The 22,035-nt window shown below is 37.2% G+C and overlaps 1 protein-coding gene across 1 annotated transcript in view; it reads left to right on the top strand.

Moving 5' to 3' along the window:
• Positions 1-21,147, top strand: part of LOC136042518 (transport and Golgi organization protein 6 homolog) — a 53,485-nt gene extending 32,338 nt beyond the window's left edge. Inside the window, exons 7-9 of the mRNA XM_065727480.1 lie at positions 4,466-4,693; positions 12,001-12,882; positions 20,488-21,147. Coding sequence (XP_065583552.1) covers positions 4,466-4,693; positions 12,001-12,882; positions 20,488-21,132 — 1,755 coding nt within the window. The 3' untranslated portion in view covers positions 21,133-21,147. The remainder of the gene's footprint in view (positions 1-4,465; positions 4,694-12,000; positions 12,883-20,487) is intronic.
• Positions 21,148-22,035: the final 888 nt, after the last annotated feature.

Here is a 22,035-nt window from a genome sequence, read left to right as displayed (position 1 = left end):
ATCCTCGTTATTTATGCCAAGGGACAATAAGTTTTCTATATAGCAGTTTCAAACAAGACAGTTCTAATAGTGTACTTCTTGTTTTCATCTGACTCTGTTTTCAGGAGTTATAGGCAACTACATTCCTTAGTATTGGAAGTGATCGTCTCCTACTAGGTTGCTAGCTACTGCTGCAACCCAGATAATATCGCAGTTGCTATATGCGAAAGTTCGTTCTTTATTGTAATTTTTTTACTATTGGGCGTGATCGTCTCTTACCAAGTTGCTATCTACCAATGCAACCCGGATTACAAACAGGAAAAAAATTATGGTTTTTTCTTATTTGGGATAGTAAGAGACAAACCTCAGAGAATCAGGCAGCTAAGAAGCCTAATATGTAGCATGATTTGTTTTTTACTAGGTTTCAGCTATCTTTGCAGACATGCTACCAATGAAAATTACATGGTTCCCATATATGATTAATTGATCCTTTGTGTAATTTCGATCTGATTCTAGTTTACAAATTATGGGCGACTTTATGTTTTACTATTGGGGCATGATCGCCTCTTACTAGGTTGCTAGCTACCGCTGCAACCCGGATATTTAAAAGAAAAATTTTAAGATACTGTTGAGTTCAATTCAAAATTATGTTGGCAAATGACGCCATTTCAATACTGATGGTTAGAGTTTGATTTTTACTTCACTTTAAAGTGGGGTTGGTTCTTAAATATAAAACTTTATATTAAACATTTTGGTTAGTATAGGTTGGACTTGGTTCTTTATCATAAATTATATATATACATATATATAGATTATTATATTTCTCAGTATTGGACGTGATCATCTTACTAGGCTAATAGCTACCGCTGCAGCCCAGATCTATTCAGGGACGTGATCGTCTCTTATTAAGTTGCTAGCTACCGCTGTGACCCGGAAAATAGGTAAAGCCTACGGTTTTTTTCTTACTTTTTCTTACGTTGAGGTTCATAAGAGACGAACCTCAGAAAATCAAGCGGCTGACTTAAGTCCGACATAAATGTTTTCTTTACTAGATATCAGCTCTATCTGGTGAAACTTACATAGTCCCTATTCATTAAGAACTGTATTGATCCTTTGTGTAAAATTAGATTAAAAAACTAATTTTTTTAGCTGAAAGTAAGGAGCGACATTAAAACTTAAAACGAACAGAAATTACTCCGTATATGAAATGGGTTGTCCCCTCCGCAATCCCTCGCTCTTTACGCTAAAGTTTGACTCTTTGCCACAATTCTACTTTTTAAAACAATTAAAAGCTTTAGCGTAAAGAGCGAGGGATTGCGGAGGGGACAACCCATTTCATATACGGAGTAATTTCTGTTCGTTTTAAGTTTTAATGTCGCTCCTTACTTTCAGCTAAAAAAATTAGTTTTTTTTATTTAGTTTCTGAACGTTTTTGAATTAATGCATGTTTGGTTTTGGCTCTCCGCACATAAATTATTAAAATGAAATTTGTATATTAATTCTTTTTTTGGCTAAATGGCTTTCTCTTAGTTTTGATCAGACGATTTTGAGAAATAAGGGGTGGAGAAGGAGGTCTAGTTGCCCTCCAATTTTTCGGTTACTTAAAAAGGCAACTAGAACTTTTAATTTTTAACGAATGTTTTTATTAGTAAAAAATATACGTAAGTTAAGAATTAACTTACATAACAAACTTTCATAATCTTATATTTTTATTATGTGTACGAGGGGGTTTGAACCCTCGTTAATACCTCGCTCTTTACACTAAATCGTAAGTTTTGTCCCAATTCTTTAAGAATGACCCCTGAATCAGAAAGGCCGTAGAATAAATAGTTGAAATTACTAAAAATACTTTAGCATAAAGAGCGAGGTATTTATCTCCTCCTAAATACCTCGCTCTTTATACTAAAGTATTTTTAGAACCCCTCATATGCGTAATAATCTCTGTTCGTTTTAAGTTTCAATGCTACTCCTCCTTTCATTTGAAAAAGCGTTTTCATTTTTATTTCTCATTGTTTTCTTATAGTAATGATAGAAAATCCTGCGCCCTTTTCATTGAATTTTTCTTCCCCCATGACATATTCCTCCGGGGAAAGATCCTCTAACTCAGCCCCGTCCCCTCAGCCCCACCCCCAAACAAAATAAAATCCCTCCTGAAAACGTCTGTACACTTCCCAATAACCATTACTATATGTAAACACTGGTCAAAGTTTGTAACTTGCAGCCCCTCCCCCAGGGATTGTGGGGGAGTAAGTCATCTCAAAAGACATAGTTATTATGGTTTTCGACTATGCTGAACAAAATGTCTATCTCAAAATTTTGATCCGTTGACTATGGCAAAAAAATGAGCGTGGGAGGGGGCCTAGATGCCCTCCAATTTTTTTGGTCACTTAAAAAGGGCACTAGAACTTTTCATTTACGTTAGAATGAGCCCTCTTGCGACATTCTAGGACCACTTGGTCTATACGATGACCCCTGGGAAAAAAATAAATAAATAAACACGCACCCGTGATTTGTCTTCTGGCAAAAATACAAAATTCCACATTTTTGTAGATAGGAGCTTGAAACTTCTACAGTAGGGTTCTCTGAAAAGCTGAATCTGATTGTGTCATTTTCGTTAAGATTTCTACGACTTTTAGGGGGGTGTTTCCCCCTATTTTCTTAAATAATGTAAATTTTCTCAGGCTCGTAACTTTTGATGGGTAAGACTAAACTTGATGAAACTTATATATTTAAAATCAGCATTAAAATGGGATTCTTTTAATGTAGCTATTGATATCAAAATTCAATTTTTTAGAGTTTTGGTTACTATTGAGCCGGGTCGCTCCTTACTACAGTTCGTTACCACGAACTGTTTGATTTCGGCTATATCTGGTGAAACTTTCATAGTCCCTATTTATAGTGAACTACATAGATCCCTTATGTAATCTAACTAGTATAGGCTAGAGATAGTTCTTTTTTTTATAAAACCCAGATTGCAAACAGAAAAAGGCCTATGGATTTTTTGGTTAGAACAGTAATACATAAATCTCAGTATGGCACTATACCCCAGACAAGTAATTTTGCCAAAGATTTTTAGTATTGTCTTAATTTTTAGTTACCATATTCCAGGTTTATTCTTTACTAGGTTTCAGCTATATCTAGGTTCGATGTTAATTATTTAGTCCACATTTATGATGAGCTATATCGAACCTTTATGTAATTCAGTTAATGTGAAGTAGAGGTCGTTCTTTACTATAATTACTACAAAAACTTTATATAAACAGAGTTCGTTCTTTATTATAATTAAATATAATCATTTCAGTGTAACATAAACTATTTTAAAATTGTGTACTTGAAAGCCTGCATGACGCAGTGGATAGCGTGTTGGTATTGTACTCCGAAGGTCGAAGGTTTGATTCCTGCCTCAGAAAATTTTGACGCATTTGTCAAGTTAAAGTCTAAATAAAACTTCGATTAATAAACTACTTTACTAACACCATTTATGAAAAAGTATACCCTTTTAGAACTTAGTTTGAATAGTAAGAGACGAATTTCAGCGAATCAATATATTTGGAATCTGTGTCAGAGAGAAGTATTTTTCTTAAAAAAAAAAACAATTAAAAAAAATGATGTCTTTCTTGTAACGTTTTTATAATTCACCAAAACTTCTCTAGTGAACCCCCAACTACAGTGAATCCACAGCCTTTTCAATTAATCTTTTTTTGAGATATCCTAATTCTAACATGGGTCTCTAAGAGGCCTAGTGAGGGTTTGAGACAAGGAAGAATTGGTTCAAGAAGGTAAAGATTTAGCTTGAAAATTCATCCTAGAGCAAATTTTCAAAAAGATGTCACTAATGTCAGTATTATTATTTAAACGAGAAAAAGGTAAAAGCCTAGACATCTTACTGGAGAGAAGGAAACGCGTTAAGAAAACAATTCTTACTTCATAATATGCAAAATAATCATAGTTACACATTTTGCAGATAGCTAACCTTTAGCTTTACTTATTTCAGTGTTTTTCTAATTTTCTCATATATTTGTCATTTTTTAATAGCTTTTCTTCAGTTTTGAATCATCCCTGAAACAGAGCACTCTCCACAAAATTCGTTTGTAGAGGACGTTAAAGTAATTGCAGCGTTAACAAAAAATTCATGAAAAAAAATGTATGTTGACTTAAGACAATTCTATGAAAGAAGACATATAGATTGCGTTTTATTTCAGAAAAATGGCCAGCATCTTCAGTTGACAGTGCTGTATTTCGCAGACTTTTCAAAATTAAATAAAGGTTATTGCAAAAAACTGATAAATTTCTTAAATAATGGAAAAACACTGAAAGAAGTGTTAACTATGATTAGTCTGCATGACATTTATGAAGTAAGATTCGTTTTCTTAACATGTTTCTTCTCTCCAGTAAGATCTCTAGGTAATTACTGAGAAGAATTGCATACTTCCCTTTGCCTACTGCACTTTGTCGGTGTTTCTAACTAAATTGATTTATCTTTCAGGTCGGACCTTTAGTAATTGCTCCTGTCTGGCTCCGTGCTGTTTGTGCTGAAAAGTTGACCTCATGCTTGATGCAGTATAATGGGATTATTTACGTTGCAGAAGCTACTCTTGGTTATTATTGTGATGGTTCGGTTGATTTAAATCGAATTAATGCTGTTTCTCAGCTGATCGCAACACCCCCTAAAGAAGTCGGAATTCACTCATACTACAGAGTTATAGCTCCTCAGGTATGAGATTTTAGTTGTTTACCAAGCTACACACCGTCATGCAAACCGATATATAAAAAATTTTAAAATGTAAACAATGTATCTGCGTAAAAGGATGAGGAAGTCAGGGGTATTCGTCTAAAATAAGTTGAAAAGAGCTCGTCCTCAAAGTAATGCCGGAAACTGTGGCTTATAGCTTCCCTCTCCCCAAGGCTTAGACCTTGAACAAATAGCAACAGTAATGATCTTTATATCATTCGATAGGGCAAAATGAGATTACTAAAACATCCAAAATCAGCGTCGGTGTTTCGAGGCGAAACGAGTAAAATGTGCCATTAAATTACGGAGGAAGGAGCAAAAGCTATAAAGTTTATTTCTGATAATTCATAGAAAGCGGTGGCTTCCACAGGGTTATTAGGTTGAAAACGAAATTGAAGGCAAAAAGGTTCTATCACTTTTACTACAAGAATATTGTTTCAGATTCTCCTTAGAGTTTGAAGTGACAGAGGTAAAGTCTGTCACTTCAGCGAAATTCAGCGAAATATCTTATTTTAGTGAGTAAAGAATCCTTTGTAGGGTTTTCTGATCGTTTATAACGAAGGAAGAAAAGGAAAGGTATTAAAACCTGCAAAATACCCATGATTGTAATATTGTGGAATATAAACTACATGCTTCTTCTCTAGAATCGGCTACCTTTTGCTGAAACCTTAAGTTGATATAAGCTCTTCTTAAGATTGAACAGACGAACTAAAGCGAAGAAAACAATTTAATTGAATGCTCCAGTGAATACCTTGGTCAAGGGAAAAAGTCTTAGGCTTCATTAAATATGAATTTATGACTCATTTAATAATGTAGCAAAAATCAATTAATACAAACATTGTGGAATGAATTAGATAAATTTGTTTTCAAATATTTGTGTTTTGTCAAACGTGAAAAGAGAAAAAAAAATTGCTATTAAAGGCAGTATCATCATATTCAGCTTCCTTGGCACTTGAGCAGGAGATCCCTCTGCATGATTTGCCAGTTATAGAGCAATCTGGACTCGACTTATTGTATGGATATGGTCCTGATTCCCGGCTATTCGGCTTAGAGAAGCACTTCAAGTCTTTCATTGGTTGCAATTGATCAGAATATAAATTAGTTATTTTTGAAGCCAAAACTATTTCTTAGCACCTTAATCTCAACTGAATGTTGGACCTGATGGTCGATGTGCTGTGAGTGAAACTTTGCAGATGCACGTCTGGATGGTAAGTCTCGAGGATGCTCAAATTTTGAGGATGTTGATACCTTCTTTTGGAAGATACGATAGCTAGCTGAGCTTAGGTCTTCATTACTCTTGTGTCCATAGATGGACGATAAAACACTTTCTTCAGCACTGCCAGCACTGACTATCTCCTCCTTTTTACTTACCTTGAGGAAAACTTGAGAGACTCTACGGAACGTCGCGTTTTCCTTTTATATGCTTATAGACTTCCCTTTTCCAATACATTGTGTGTAGGAAGTGATACTGCAGCCAAGTAGCGCATGGTAGAAAAGTATGGAATTGTACAGTTCTATTCCCAGGCTAGTTTTCATCATGTGTATGTTCCGCATAACACATGTAGCCCCTTGTTTCGCTTCTGGAGAAAAATATATCCTGTTGAAATCGGAGTTGGTATTAGACAATAAAAGAATGAGTAAGTCTGTATCATCAACAACTTGCACAGTAGGTAGAATATTAGACTTCTCGACAACAGTTTCAACAATCTTGACATCTGCATTGCCTTCTGCATGAATCATCTTCGACCCCATTCTTATAAGCTTTTATCAAGCATACGGATGAACCTCGCCTTAATTTTTTTAGATAGAAATTCATCCTTGGACTTTTGAAGATATATATTTGCAGTAAACAACACCTCTTTACCGTTGAATTTCACACGTCTGCTTTATGTCTACGTCTGCTTTGGCCTATTGTTGTAGGTCCTCCATCACATCTGTCAAAAACCACTGTAGGTTGTGGGTACTCCGTTTGAACAAACCCCAAACACCGGCCGAATATGATTGGAAAGATACTTCCAATCTTCCACTTTAGTCTACGAAAAATAGCTCCACCATCCAGAACGTGAAGTTGGGGCTATATTAGGTCTTTTCTATTTGAGCACAGGTTATCGTCGACTTTTCATGTTTCAAATAAAAGCTTTCACACGATTAGGCTTGTTTTGTCTCCTCATTAGCCCATCGTTGCCAAAGAGGGACGAAGGAACAGCAGATAGCTCTTGTTGGAAGCAGTCTCTTTCTAGTATGATTGAACGTTTGGCAACAACCATGGACCTCAGGAAGATTAGGCTAAGAACTATGTGTGTGATGTCTGGTTAGCCATCTCTCTTAGCTGTCATGAGGGTTAATGATGATTTTTTTTTTTTTTTCTGAAAACATAATCCCTTACTGACTTGTCGACCTTGCCATCAAGAACCACTGTTCCCACTACTAAAGCGTCTTCTGCGTTTGACTCTAAGGGATGCATTATTCCAATCACTATATTTCTCAGTTGTCTCTTGGTCACTATATTTCGCTATATACCATCAACAATTTCTGTTCCCGCTTTTAGAGCGTCCTCTATGTTTGATTCTATGATCGCAGCAATTATTCCAATATCTTTATTCCTCAGTCGTTCACAATCTTCGAATAAATTTGTCTTTTCAAGGACTCTTTCGACAAGCAATGTGTCTTTGTGGTCCTTTTTTCCCTTGAGGATCCCATGTCCTTGTGCTGTTTGCTAGTCCTTTGTTTCTTTTTTGTAAGCTCGTGCATGAGACAGCTTGCTTCTATGCAAGCGAGACGCGATATAATCCAAAGTTTTTGGTGAAATTCTGTCATTTGACCTCAACCAGTATGGCCTCCGGATGTCTCAAGACCCTTTTTAGCACTGTCCCAAGTCTTTCTGACCGCTTTATTTTAGGAAGGCAATCGTCGCAAAAAGATCCACAAATTTCCGCGTGACAAACGGATAGCTTGTCTATTTTTTGAAGGTAAATTCTCTTAGTCCTGACGTTCTAGCTATGGCATGCTATTGCGAGATATTAAAGTGTAATTTTTACTGATCTTATATGTTCTTCCAACAGGCCGAGTTTCTCTACCCTTAGGAACTGCTGAATTATGCCAACCATATCGAGGTAGTGCATCTAAAGCTGATTGTTCTGTTTCCATCGACTGAAAGTTTTTCCTTCTGCGTTTCAAATGCAGCTCCGAGATCTTCAGTGACTCCTTTACACAAAGCTTGCAATGAATCTATTGTTATAAACTCCATAACATTTGACGGGCAGATTTGGAGTACACGTGCTATGATCATACTTCCTGGCAAAGGTCAAGTTACTGTTTTCCCTGTCAACATATGAGGCACTGTTTCTTAAGCATAAACGATTACAAGAATTTCCTTCAAGCTCGATTTTGCATTATATGTTTTACGTAGATGGGAAAGTTGATGAGAAGATGGAATCCTTCTAGTTTCAAGAAAATCATTTTCCAAATGCTTCCTGATTTTTCACTTTCTGATATTTTCATTGACTTCCACCATAGAGGCTGGTAAGTATAAGCAGTACTCACTGCTCGGAGGAAGGTGGATCATGGGTAGAAATAAGATGCCGAATTTTTCAGCCGATCCTCGAAATATTGCTTGCATGAGCCCGTTCCAAGCAGGCTGTGGAGGTTTTAGGGTCCTAGAACCGACCACAACAGGTCAAGCTCACGACATGGGTTAGAATTTGAGATTCGCCAGAGATTCTCGAATTCTGTCGATGTAATAATTGCATCGTTTCCTTTCTAATTCAATCGTGGATATGCAGGGCATTGGTTAATATCAGCTTCTGTTTACTCTAGCCTTAAAAACCCAAATACTTTTTGAGTTAAAAAAAAAATAGAAATGCATATATCGTCATCCATATTGTCACCCACATGTTGGGCAAACTTGTTTCTACTGAGCTAGGTTTCTGCTTATTGGTGGCATGCTGCATCCTTATTGAACTTCTGCACTTCTGCCTATGATGAACAGAACCCTTTGCTAATTCAGACTATCAATAACAAAACAGCATTTTGATCGACAAAATCTTCATTTAACCGGTTCTCCAGTATGGAGAAACGATTCTCAGTTATCTGGTATATACTTATGCAGCTCATCTTCAGAGGACGTCTCTTCAAGGATTGTGTGAGTTTCTTTTTGTGAGCCTCTTTGACATCCCTCTTAATTAGTTCAGCAGTTGCAAGAACTAATCTCTGTTTTCTGCTTCGCAGGCTCCTTTCTTCTCATTGTCAAAGTATTCACGAAAGATGAGAGAAGTCATCTTACTAGAAGTAACTACATCGAATTTTCTGTCTATATTGGCAACAACAAGCTCATCCATCAAGTGTTCTTGCAGCTTTTTTCTTCATATACCTTGGACTACATGGCTCAGGGCCATCTTTATGCAAAAATTATTTCGTTTTTGCACGAAATACGTTCTTCGTCATTTTCCTTGAAGTATTTCACCACCTTTAAAAATGGTCTCATGCTTTCATCATCGCTGGGGCTTCCAGGTTTCATCTTTTTAGTAACATTGTCGTCAATGGCAAACTTCGGGGGCACGTTATAATATGTTCAACGGCAGATAAGGACGACAAGTGGTATACAGCGTAAGGGGTGTTGAGGTCTGCCGCTGTACTTTTGCACAAATGAGCGGTATTTCCTCTCGTTGTTTCTTTCTTTGCAGACGTAGTGTTTCACGAATATCTTTTCATGAAAAAAGAGGTCAGAAGACCTCTTTTTTTTCAGTGATTCTCCTTAGCTCTGACCGATTTTACTGCTTCTGTAATTTTTCCAAGTCTTTCTTGTTCCTGTAAGAACTGTGGTAATCAATGTGTAACTTCCTTCCTACAGCACCTTGAAGATTCTCTCTTGGCTGTCGAGCGGCTGCATTTGTATTTAAAATTCCTCTCTCGTCGATTACGCTTATTGCGCCACAGCTATTTAAGCTTTTGAAGTATATTAGACAGACGGAAGAATTAATTTAAAAAAGTCAAACTTAATAAATGGAAATAATTCTTTTTCGGTAGAAATTCAAATTTTGTTTTGAATGGTGATAAAATAACAAACAAAGAAAAAACAATAAAATTGAGGAAATATAATTTCCTTTAGCTATAAAAGATTCAGCTCGTCATTTAATCAAACAGTTCGTGGTAACGAACTGTAGTAAGGAGCGACCCGGCTCAATAGTAAACGAAACTCTAAAAAACGGAATTTTAATGCTAAAAGATACATCAAAAGAATCGAATTTTCATGCTGATTCTAAATATACAAGTTTCATCAAATTTAATCTTTGTCATCAAAAGTTACGAGCCTGAGAAAATTTACCTTATTTTGGAAATTAGGGGGAAACACCCCCTAAAAGTCATAGGATCTTAACGAAAATCACACCATCGCATTCAGCGTATCAGAGAACCCTATAGCAAAAGTTTTAAGCTCCTATCTACAAAAATGTGGAATTTCGTTTTTTTGCCATAAGACAGATCACGGGTGCGTGTTTATTTGTTTGTTTTTTTGTTTTGTTTTTTTTCCCAGGGGTCATCGTATCGACCAAGTGGTCCTAGAATCTCGCAAGAGGGCTCATTCTAACGGGAATGAAAAGTTCTAGTGCCCTTTTTAAGTCACCAAAAAAATTGGAGGGCACCTAGGCCCCCTCCCACGCTCATTTTTTTCATAAAGTCAACGGATCAAAATTTTGAGATAGCCATTTTGTTCCGCATAGTCTAAAACCATAATAACTATGTCTTTGGAATGACTCACTCTCCCAAAGTCCCTGGGGGAGGGGCTGCAAGTTACAAACTTTGTCCAGTGTTTACAAACAGTAATGGTTATTGGGAGGTATACAGACGTTTTCAGAGGGATTTTTTTGGTTTGGGGGTGGGGTTGAGGATAGGAGGCTATGTGGGAGGATCTTACCTTGGAGTAATATGTCATGGGGGAAGAGAAATTCAATGAAAAGGGCGCAGGATTTTCTAGCATTACTATAAAAAAAAAACAATGAAAAAATAAACATGAAAAGTTTTTTGAATTGAAAGCAAGGAGTATCATTAAAACTTAAAACGAACAGAGATTATTACACATATGAGGGGTTCAAAAATACTTTAGCATAAAGAGTGAGGTATTTAGGAGGAGATAAATACCTTGCTCTTTATGCTAAAGTATTTTTAGTAATTTCAACTATTTATTCTACGGCCTTTCTGATTCAGGGGTCATTCTTAAAGAATCGGGACAAAACTTAAGATTTAGTGTAAAGAGTGAGGTATTAACGAGGGTTCAAACCCCCTCATATACATAATAAAAAATATAAGAATATAAAAGTTTGTTACGTAAGTTAATTCTTAAGTTACGTATATTTTTTACTAATAAAAACGTTCGTAAAAAATTAAAAGTTATAGTTGCCTTTTTAAGAAACCGAAAAATTGGAGGGCAACTAGTCCTCCTTACCCACCCATTATTTCTCAAAATCGTCTGATCAAAACTAAGAGAAAGCCATTTAGCCAAAAAAGAATTAATATGAAAATTTCATTTTAACAATTTATGTGCGGAGAGACAAAATCAAAAATGCATTAATTCAAAAACGTTCAGAAATTTAATAAAAAAAACTAGTTTTTTAAACTGAAAGTAAAGAGCGACATTAAAACTTAAAAAGAACAGAAATTACTCCGTATATGAAATGGGTGGTCCCCTCCGCAATCCCTCGCTCTTTACGCTAAATCTTTTAATTGTTTTAAATAGCAGAATTGTGGCAAAGAGTGAAACTTTAGCGTAAAGAGCGAGGGATTGCGGAGGGGACAACCCATTTCATATAAGGAGTAATTTCTGTTCGTTTTAAGTTTTAATGTCGCTCCTTACTTTCAGTTTAAAAAACTAGTTTTTTTTATTTAATGATCAAACAGAAATAAGCATAGTGATGGGCAATCATCATGAAAATAAAATATCGTCATATGAGTGAAAGAAATGGAGAAAAATGAAAATAGAACGTAGTTCTAAAAATTGAATACAGCACTTTGATGAAGCTAAAAACAGCAACAAGTAAATCTACAGATTTTATTTTATATACAAAATTAAAGTATGTTTTTTCACTATAAAGCGAAGGTGTCTGAGTGTTAAGCTGCCTGAGACCAACGTATGGGATCCCTTCCTTAAATCTTGCTTTGTTCAGCTTCCCAGAAATTTCTAGAGAATTTTGGTCATTTTTCTCCAAAGTTTAAACCATTTTATAATCTCGTCGAAGTCAAATACCTGGTAGCTGGCATTTATAGATTTGTTTTTATTCCGTGTTATCTGTTTTCAGGTCGTCTCGCTGCTGAAAACCTCAAATCCGCAGACACAGCCGGCTTTTTTGCAGCTAGGTTTTCGTATTATTCAGTTAATGATGGAAAAAAATAGTGAAATAACTTATAAATTTCTTTTAAAGCCGGTATTTCTGCCTCTTCTACAATGTTTAGACAGCACAGTGAGTGAAAAATGTGAAATTCCGGATGAGTTTCAGCTTTCACAGTGCCTTGAAGAAGTGAAAAAGGTTTTTGTGGACAATGCTCAGCCAGGGGAATCGGTCCAAGCTTATCTCAAGTCAATCTTGATAGTTTTGTTTAAAATCTATTCATGTGTTTTCTATGGGGCCTCATATTTGCGATCAACAGTCGAGGAAATATTGCTTCGCTCACTTCAGAATAATTCAACTGCTGAAAATATTCAGGTTTTTGAACTACTTGCGTTCAACCGATTAGAAAAGGGGATGTTCCCTCTTAAAAAAGGACTGACTTTTAAGTCTGGTGAAGAAGGAGGTATTGTAGCCACTTTTGATGAAAATGAAGAAAATTGGCTGGTTAGTGACGATGAAAAGGCTATTATAATTGTTGATCTCATGACGAAACAGGGTGATAGTGAAACATTGAGTCAGTTTTTCCTCCACCTATTGAAGAGGCTGGGGTCAATAATTGACCCGTTGGAGGAAGATTCAGATCCTGAAGGGGATGATTTTGAATCAAAGCTGCTTAGGATTGAGAAACAATTGGACGACAAAATGTTTAAACTGAAAGAATCGCTGATGGTTGTTCGACTCATCAGCCTCCTGTCTGAATCGGAAGGAATTCAAGATGTGATTATGAAAGATCAAGTAAAAGTCGTCGAGTTTACGAAAATGACCCTGCAACGAGTTGCTATCCAGATAGAGGTAATTTGTTTCCTTTTCAATATCATATATCTTATCTTTTAATATTATTCAGAAAAATGTTTAAGCAGGATCAAGTAAATAGAAGATATGTAGTACGGATCCAAATGTTTGAAAAGAGTGTTATAAAAAACAGTCAAAAATCAGTTTTTATGTCACTTGGTATTTACTAAGTGACGTATAGCGATCGCAATTTTTGTCCGTCGGTCTATTTGTCGGTCGGTCGGTTGGTCGGTCCCGGTTTTACTAGTTCGGGTACTTCCAGATAAGCAAGGACGATGAAAGTTGGCAGGCGTATCAGGGACCAGACCAGATTAAATTAAAAATAGTTTCTTCCCCGATTCGACCATCTAGGGGGGAGCGAGCGAAAGAGATAGTTGAAGAATTTTATTTGCCGATGAAACAAGTGATTGTTGTTCTTAATTATGGCTTGTTGGTTCTTGCTTAGGGTGCGAGAGGTCTTAGGCTCGAATCCCGGACCACTCAAATTTTTACATGAAGAAAGATCCAAAACTATATACGTGATCAATATAGCAATCGCTGAAAGTTGGCAGGCGTATCAGGGACCGAACCAAATTAAATTAGAAATAGTCGCTTCCATGATTCGACCATCTGGGAGGGGGGAGTGGAAGGATGGTTAATTCGGAAACATTTAAAAAATGAGGTATTTTACGAACAGAACAGAAACTTACGAACAGGGGATTGGATCTTAGCGAAATTTTATACCTAGAAGGACCTCGTATCCCAGATCTGTTATTTTAAATCTAGACGGGATCCGGTGGCTTTGGGGGGAGTTGGAAGGATGGAACTGGAAATCTTGGAAAACATAGAGTGGAGACATCGGGATGAAACTCGGCGGGAATAATAAGCACAAGTCCTAAATACGTGATTGAAATAACTGTACCGGATCCGCTCTCTTTGGGGGAGTTGGGGGGGGGGATTTCCAATCCTTTGGCGAGTTCGGTGCTTCTGGACGTGATAGGACGATGGAAATAGGAAGGCGTGTCAGGGACCTGCAAAAATTGACTTGATAACAGTCGTTTCTCCGATTTGACCATCTCGGGGGGGGGGGGGGTCGGAGGAAGGGAAAATCTTGAAAAATAAGGTATGTTTGTTTCACGAATGGGTGATCGGATCTCAATGAAACTTGATATATAGAAAGATGTCATGTCTTGGATGCTCCATTTTCAATTCGGATCGGATCTGGGGACATTGGGGGTGGGAGGACAGAAATCTTGGAAACTGGAAATCGTGGTAAACGCTTAGAGTGGAGAGATCAGGATGAAACTTGATGGGAAGAATTAGCACAAGTTTTAAATACGTTATTGACATAACTGGACCAGATCTTATGTCTTTTGGGGGAGTTGGGGGGATTTTTTAGTGAATAAGCGAGCGAGGATATAAGCGGGGTTTCGTAAGCACAAGTTCTTGATGCGTGATTAACATAACCGGACCGAACCCAATATCTTGTCACAAGTGTCATATGAGCTCTTAGCTCTTGTTTAATTAGCAGGTTTATTTAATTAATTTTAGTTAATTTAACTAATTAGCTTTTGTACTTGCTTCCGTCTTTTCTGATAGCAGATCATTTGAGAAGAACGATGAATTTAATGTAATAATATCGAAGTTGAATTGATCACCAAAAAACTTTGGTGCCAGAAAAATTGAGACCCATAGATCCTGGCAATCTTAATGTGTAATTATCCTATATTATTATTGTACAGTCAAGTTTCCAAATGCATAAGTTTGGCTGTACAATTCTTTTTTATTCTAATTTTAAATTAAATTGAATTTATAAAATAATGGATTTTTAATTTCAGTTTTATTTCTAACAAAACTATAAGCTCAAGATTGTTGGTAGTTTATAGCTTAAATTTAGGCTATAAAAGAACTCTAGGGATAAAATTGATTAAAAGATAGGCACAATCTTAAAGTGAATTAAATAGATAAACCAAAATATTTGGGCATTGTCTCTCGTTTTTTTCTTTGTAAGTTTAGGCAAATACGGCTTTAGCCATTATGGGCATATAGGTCCTGCCTTAGGAGGGGACCAAAATACTTACTTGACTTAAGTCCCATCTGGCCTTGGTGGTCCTCTTGGGGTCTCTCTCCTTACGAGCGGATGTATGTGTCGCCTATACTGCTCTCTGTTTGTGCCATTCTGAGAAGACCAGCGAGGTTGAAGTCGGAGAAGTTTTCCTTCCAGCGCTTGGGAGGGCGACCGTGAGGACGAGAACCGTGGATGCCACCTTTGAAGGCAATTTTCGGTAGTTGGTCGTAGGACATGCGCTTGACCTGGCCGAGCCACCTGAATCGTTGGACACGGACCTTGTCCAGGATGATAGTGTTATACTGCAGTCTTTTCAGTAGGTCGGCATTTGAGACTCGATCTACGTATGTTATGCCAGTGATTCGACGGAGCAGCTTTGTCTCAAACGTGGCGAGTTGCCTGGAGTTGCGTCTCATAGCTATATATAGCTATAGGAATAATGATGGCGCAGAATAGTTATAAGTTTTAGTTTCACGGAGATTCGATTTTGCTTTCATATTGGCATCAGAGCTTTGAAGCCGGCGCTACCCAGAGCGAGGTGTCTTTTGATGTTCACTGAATGATTATTGTCGCTCGTGATCTGGCTCCCCAGATATGTGAAGCTGTCTATCCATTCTTTTTCCGCTCCATTAAGTTTTATTTTTGGTAGGGATGGTCTATTGAATCTTGACACTTGCATGGCTTTAGTTTTATCCTCGTTGATTTTCATTCCTGAGGTTCGTGTAACTATTTCCAGGTTATCTGCTCTGGTTTGGAGTTCAGCGACGGATCCAGTGATCATGTTGATGTCTTGTGTGCATGCCAGCTTGTCGATTATGATCCCTCCTATCATTGCCCCATTGGTTGCTTCAACGTGCGACATTACATAGTGGAGGAAGAGATTATATATCTGAGGTGAGAAGATGCATCCTTACAAAACATCAATAAAAGTTTGGAATTCTTCGTTCATTCCCTGAACTGTTTGTACTTGGCTTCTGAACCGCTCATACATCTTATGATTGAGTGATACGATATTTGATGGGATGCCGTAATGCAGTAATATATGCCAAAGGCCTTCTCTACAAATTGAGTTGAAAGCTTATTTGAAGTCAATGAAGAATTGATAGAGGTCCTGACCGTATTCAAGGTACTTTTCCATTACTTGACGGATGACAAAATCTGGAGTGTCTTTGAGCGGTTCGCTCGGAAACTCGCCTTATACTCAGGAATGCTGTGACTGGTTAATGGTTTTATTCTGTCCATTAGTATCTTGGTCAACACCTTTGCTGGTTGGCTTGTCAGGCTGATTGGACGGTAATTGTCACATTCGGCTTTGATATGCAGAGTAATTATGATAGCAGAACACCGAGTTTTCGGGAAATATTCCTTGTGCCAGGCAGTTGTGGCAATTATGTGGTAGAGGTCTGTCATGACTTGATGGATTACTGCTTGTAATCCATCTGGTCCAGGCAATTTATTTGATTCGAGTGAATTCAAGGCAGCTTCAACATTGCTTCTGAGTGGTGGGCTTGGTTCCAATGGGAGATGGTTAAACTCCTAAGAACGGCAGGGGCAAGATTTATTGGGAGGTTAACTTTTTATGAAAACTTTGTTTCCACCTCTGTCTTATTCTTGTTGCGTCGTTGATGGGTGTCCCGTTCTTATCCAGGATTACATTTGTAAGCGTAGTTTTGCGCCTCGATAGCTCTCGTATTCTATTGTAAACGGAATGGGTATTGCCTTTTTGGAAGCCGAGCTCGTATTGGTCACATTTGTTATGAATATACGCGGTCAGAGCGCGTCTGATCTTCTTTTCCGTTAGTCGCTTAAGATGCTTATAAATGTCTCTGCTTTCTGGGTCTTGCCTATTAGCGACAGCACGCTTGTCTTTACACAATTGAATGATCTCATCGGTGATCCGTGGCCTTTCGGGGCCATTAGTTCTTCCAAGGACTGTCTTGGCTGTTTTCCTATAGGGATTCCTTCCATTTGGCGTCCTACATGACCAATATAATTTTCTCATTGATGAGAGGTTTGGTGTCTGCCGGGACATATCCACACGCCAGTGGGCCCTGTCCATCACCATCTTAGGGGCCTCCTTCCTCATGTGCACAAATTTGTATCTCCCGTGCATGGGTGCCTCAGTTTCATTTTATGGACCCCTGAAGGCTGGGTCCCCCCTGGTTCATGCCTCTTCCTTATATAATCAGAAGTATCCTTTATATCTAATGGACTTTACCATGTCTGCCACCTGCGGACGCGCCTGGTACCTAGGTGTAGGCCAACCAGATCAAAATATGAAGAAATTTATTTCCAACAGTTTTCGGAGGGAGGTGGACTGTCCCTCCAATTCTTGTGTAGAAATCCTACAGCATTGTGTTTTTCCCAGCTAGGGCTGGATTAATAATAAATAAATTAATTAATTTTAAGAAATAAATAAATTGATTAATAATAAATGGCTTAGTTTGTTACTTAAATCTTAAGTTAAAAAAGTCTGGAAGTAGCAAATCTTAACCTGAGCTTCAGTCCTATGTTTAATTGTCTCTTTTTCTGACGACGGCCTTATCAATTTTTTTTTTCTGTTCACCTTTATTGATCTTCGGATTTTAATTACTACTTATAAGGAGATGTCTACGTACTCATTACATCAACATCGCCATTTAAAAAATAAAATAGCTGTTGTCAACAATTTCTATTTCTTGGATTCAGGTTTGATTTTATTCAGGTTCAGTTTTGACTGCCATGAGATTTAAGACTTTGGAAAACCACAGACAAATTTGATATACCATTGTAGATCATAAAACTTCAAACTATGCCTTAAGATATACAGAAAAAGATAAGAAATTTTTTTTAGTTTACCTAAGAAATAACGTTTTAGTATTGGGGCGATAGATGCCTTCGTCGTATTCACTCTTTGTCAAGGCTGAGGAGAAAGGGTTATGGCAACAATCTCATCAAAATTAGTTTTCAAATTAGTTATGATAACTTTTAGTAATAACTTGGCTTATGATGAATAAAGAAAAAGAAGAAATCTATGGTTTCAAACAGCTCGTGGTAACGAACTGTAGTAAGGAGCGACCCGGCTCAACAGTAACCGAAACTCTAATAAATGGAATTTTGATACCAATAGTTCCATCAAAAGAATCGCATTTTAATGCTGATTTGAAATATATAAGTTTCATCAAGATCAGTTATACCCATCAAAAGTTACGAACCTGAGAAAATTTGCCTCATTTTGGAAAATAGGGGGACACATCCCCTAAAAGTCATACAATCTTAACGAAAATAACACCATCAGATTCAGCGTATCAGAGAACGTTATTGTAGAAGTTTAAAGTTCCTATCTACAAAAATGTGGAATTTCGCAGTTGTTGCCAGAAGACAGATCACGGATGATTTGTTTTTTGTTTTTTTTGTTTTGTTTTTTTGCCAGGGGTGATCGTATCGACTGAGTGGTCCTAGAATGTCGCGAGAGGGCTCATTCTAACGGAAATTAATAGTTCTAGTGCCCTTTTTAAGTTACCAAAAAATTGGAGGGCACCTAGGCCCCCTCCCACGCTCATTTTTTCCCAAAAGTCACCCGATCAAAATTCTGAGATAGCCATTTTATTCACCATAGTCGAAAAACCTAATAACTATGTCTTTAGGGACGACTTACTCCCCCGCAGTCCCCTTGGGAGGGGCTGAAAGTTACAAACTTTGACCTGTGTTTACATATAGTAATGGTTACTGGGAAGTGTACAGGCGTTTTCAGGGGAATTTTTTTGAGGGGGGGTTACGTGGGAGGATATTTTCATGGAGAAACTTGTCATGGGGGAAGAGAATTTCAATGAAGAGGGCGCAGGATTTTCTAGCATTATTTGAAAAAACAATTAAAAAATAAATATGAAAAGTTTTTTTTTACTGAAAGTAAGGAGCAGCATTAAAACTTAAAACAAACAAAAATTATTACGCATATGAGGGGCTTACCTCCTCGTTATACCTCACTCTTTACGCTAAAGGCTTTTGTGATTTAGAGCTCATTCTTAAGGAATTGGGACAAAATTTAAGCTTTAGGGTAAAGAGCGAGGTATCGACGAGGGTTGACCCCCCTCATACACGCAATAAAAACATACGAATATAGAAGTTCGTTACGTAAATTAATTCGTAAGTTACGTATATTTTTTACCAATGAAAACGTTTGTAAAAAATTAAAAGTTCTAGTTTTTTTTAAGTAATCAAAAAATTGGAGGGCAACTAGGCCTCCTCCCTCGCTCCTTTTTTCTCCGAATCTTCCGATTAATTGCAATTAATTAATATGCAAATTTCGTTTTAATCATTTATGTGCGGAGAGCCAAGATCAAAACATGCATTAATTCAAAAACCTCCAGAAATTAAATAAAAAAAACTTTTTTTTAAATGAAAGTAAGGAGCAACATTAAAACTTAAAACGAACAGAAATTACTCCGTATATAAAAGGGACTTTTCATCCTCAACGACCCGCTCTTTACGCTAAAGTTTCTTACTGTTTTAAAAATAGAATTAAGAGAAAGAGTCAAACTTTAGCGTAAAGAGCGGGGCGTTGAGGAGGAAAAGCCCCTTTCATATACGGAGTAATTTTGGTTCGTTTTAAGTTTTAATGTTGCTCCTTACTTTCATTTAAAAAACTTGTTTTTTTTTTATTTAATTCAAGTAAAGGTCAACGAGACATAATGAATAATTGTGAACCGAAACGGGAATATTTTGGATCAATATTCGTTGTTCATTCTTATTTTGAAATATCTGCTATTTGTTTGCTGTTATTGATAGTAAAAAAAAAAATAATACGACATTAAACTTTACTACCGGCGGTGCTAATCTCCGTTTCTTGGCTCTTCGGCCAAGAAGTGTGATGGGGGGCTGGGGGCCAACCATCCTGTGCTTTCGCAAACCCTTCCCGTTTACCTTCCCCAGATTTCTCCAGGTACCCATTTAGAGCTGGGTCGACTCTGGCTGAGCTTACAGAGTCACATCACTGACCCTCGTCCCAAACCAAATAATTTTTGTAGTATTTTCGTTTATTCTTGAGAGCTAAGCCTTTGGTACAGAAAGTCTGTGAAGGCTAATGCGTTACTTTTTAAATAGGCAATTTTGTTGTTCGTTGTTTATTTGTAGCAAATTTGTAGTTTTTGTTTTGTCTTCTGTAGTTTCAACAAATGTATCTCTACATTAAAAGTGGTAAGAAAAGGTAAAAACTTCAGATATCCTGTTATTCAAGTGTCATTCAATGACAATTCAGGTTTTCCTTTCATCTCTGAATAAACGCCGAAAGATCCGTTTTTTTCTTTGGGAAAAACACTCTGTTTATTGCAGGGTAGCAAAATAAGCTGTCCTCAGCATCAACAGAAACTACAGTGCTAGATGGGACGGTCGAAAAGCGGTAGACTATCCTAGCTTCTCCTTGGCAGTTATCCCTCGGCAGATGCTAGGTATACCAAGGCTGAGTATTCTATTTATTTTGGGGACCAAATATCGTCCGTGTAAAATGGTTTTGGAAAAGTATATAGCAATAAAGATTTGATGGTATTCAACAGCATTCGACCATTTTTTCTTTCTTCTAGGAATCAGCAGAACGCCAGCTAATAGACAAGGAATCGGTCTGTCTAGCCATAGGAGTTTTAGCCTCTTTGACCTCAAGTGCTTCGAAAGTCAAGAACTCACTGTGGGACCAGCTTCAAACAGTGGTTCCAGATCTTGATAATCTTATGAACAGGCACCCAGACCAAGAAGTTCGAGAATGTGCTGAAGATTTAAAAATTGTTATAGCTTCACGTGGAATTTATACTAATGAAATGGCTAAAAGAATGAGGAAGGAGAAGACAAAATTAGAGAAGGAAAAGAAAATAGTTGAAGAATTGAGTAATAAGGAGGCTGTGTTTGAAAATTTAAAAAACGTGGTAATTGATCCTGCAATAAAGTTGAAAGAAGAAGTAATGAACTTGTATCCCAACAAAAAAGACGATGAATCAATCAAAGAGGGATTTAAAGAAGCATTGGAATATTTGAATGACCCGATGATACCTGTTAAAGGACATGGCTTGATACTCCTCTCAAAACTTGTACAGAACAAAGACACGCCTACTATAGAGAATAAAGAAAAACTGTTAAATATTTTCAAGGTAAGGGAAGTCTTAATTTATGCAAATCCCTCTCTCGATCGGTTTCATAGACCTATGATACATACAGAAGTCTATGTACGCAAGTGAGAACTTAACACATGCGAGACAGAAAGGTTTGCGTTGGGGTGGGGGCTAGTCCGTCGTACTCAACTCGTGGGGACCCCCTCCCTTTTCTCTCTCTTTCCTTTCGTGTAAGTATGTAAGATGAAACAAGGGAAAAGAATTGAATGAACTCGTAAAATACTGGGCTAAAATTTCGACAAAGATGCGCTGAAATCAAAACTACAGGGCTAAGTTGAAAAGCCCGTTTTGGTGCTTTTTTTGTCAAATGATTCAAGCTCTCCAAAAATAATGCAATTTTTAATTCTAACTTTAATCACTAACTTAAATAATTTGTGGTCTTTTATAGTAATGGAAGGGTACTTCCAAATGCAGAAATTTCTAGGGAAGAAGTTTTATCAAAATAATAATTTACAAGGGGTTGCGTCCCCCTCCCTTTGAAAGACCAATGTGGCCTTGCCTTTCCGAAACATTTTTTTTCGCTATTGAGTCTTTTTTACCTTTTGTTTTATCTCCCACCGTGGAAAACTTGTCCAATGCGGTTATTCCGCTAAAAAAAAAAATGCGAATTGCATTATGTTAATTATTACAATCCAAATTGAACTATTATAGTTGTCCTTCTTAAGCTGGAACAATGGTTTGTCTGTCGGTACCAATAATTTGGATTTTGCATATTTAACCCAGTTAAAAAAAATTCATCAGTGAGCAGATAGAGTATTCTAGGAATAATAACTCCTCCCAATTCATTTGGCCAAAGTAGTGGCTTAAGGGAGATGATAAAGCTACTATATGATTCAGCCCTTAGTCAGATTGAGATATTATAGTAACAATCACGCTCTTCAGCCCCAAATGCCCTTTTTACCTTTTCATTTACCCCCTCCCCCCACATTTTGATAAATTCCACGGATGTCCTTCGATTTTAATCGTAAA

The sequence above is a fragment of the Artemia franciscana genome, unplaced genomic scaffold, assembly GCF_032884065.1.
Source record: "Artemia franciscana unplaced genomic scaffold, ASM3288406v1 Scaffold_1406, whole genome shotgun sequence".
Classification (NCBI taxonomy): domain Eukaryota; kingdom Metazoa; phylum Arthropoda; class Branchiopoda; order Anostraca; family Artemiidae; genus Artemia; species Artemia franciscana.
This window is presented reverse-complemented; position numbering and strand designations above follow the sequence as displayed.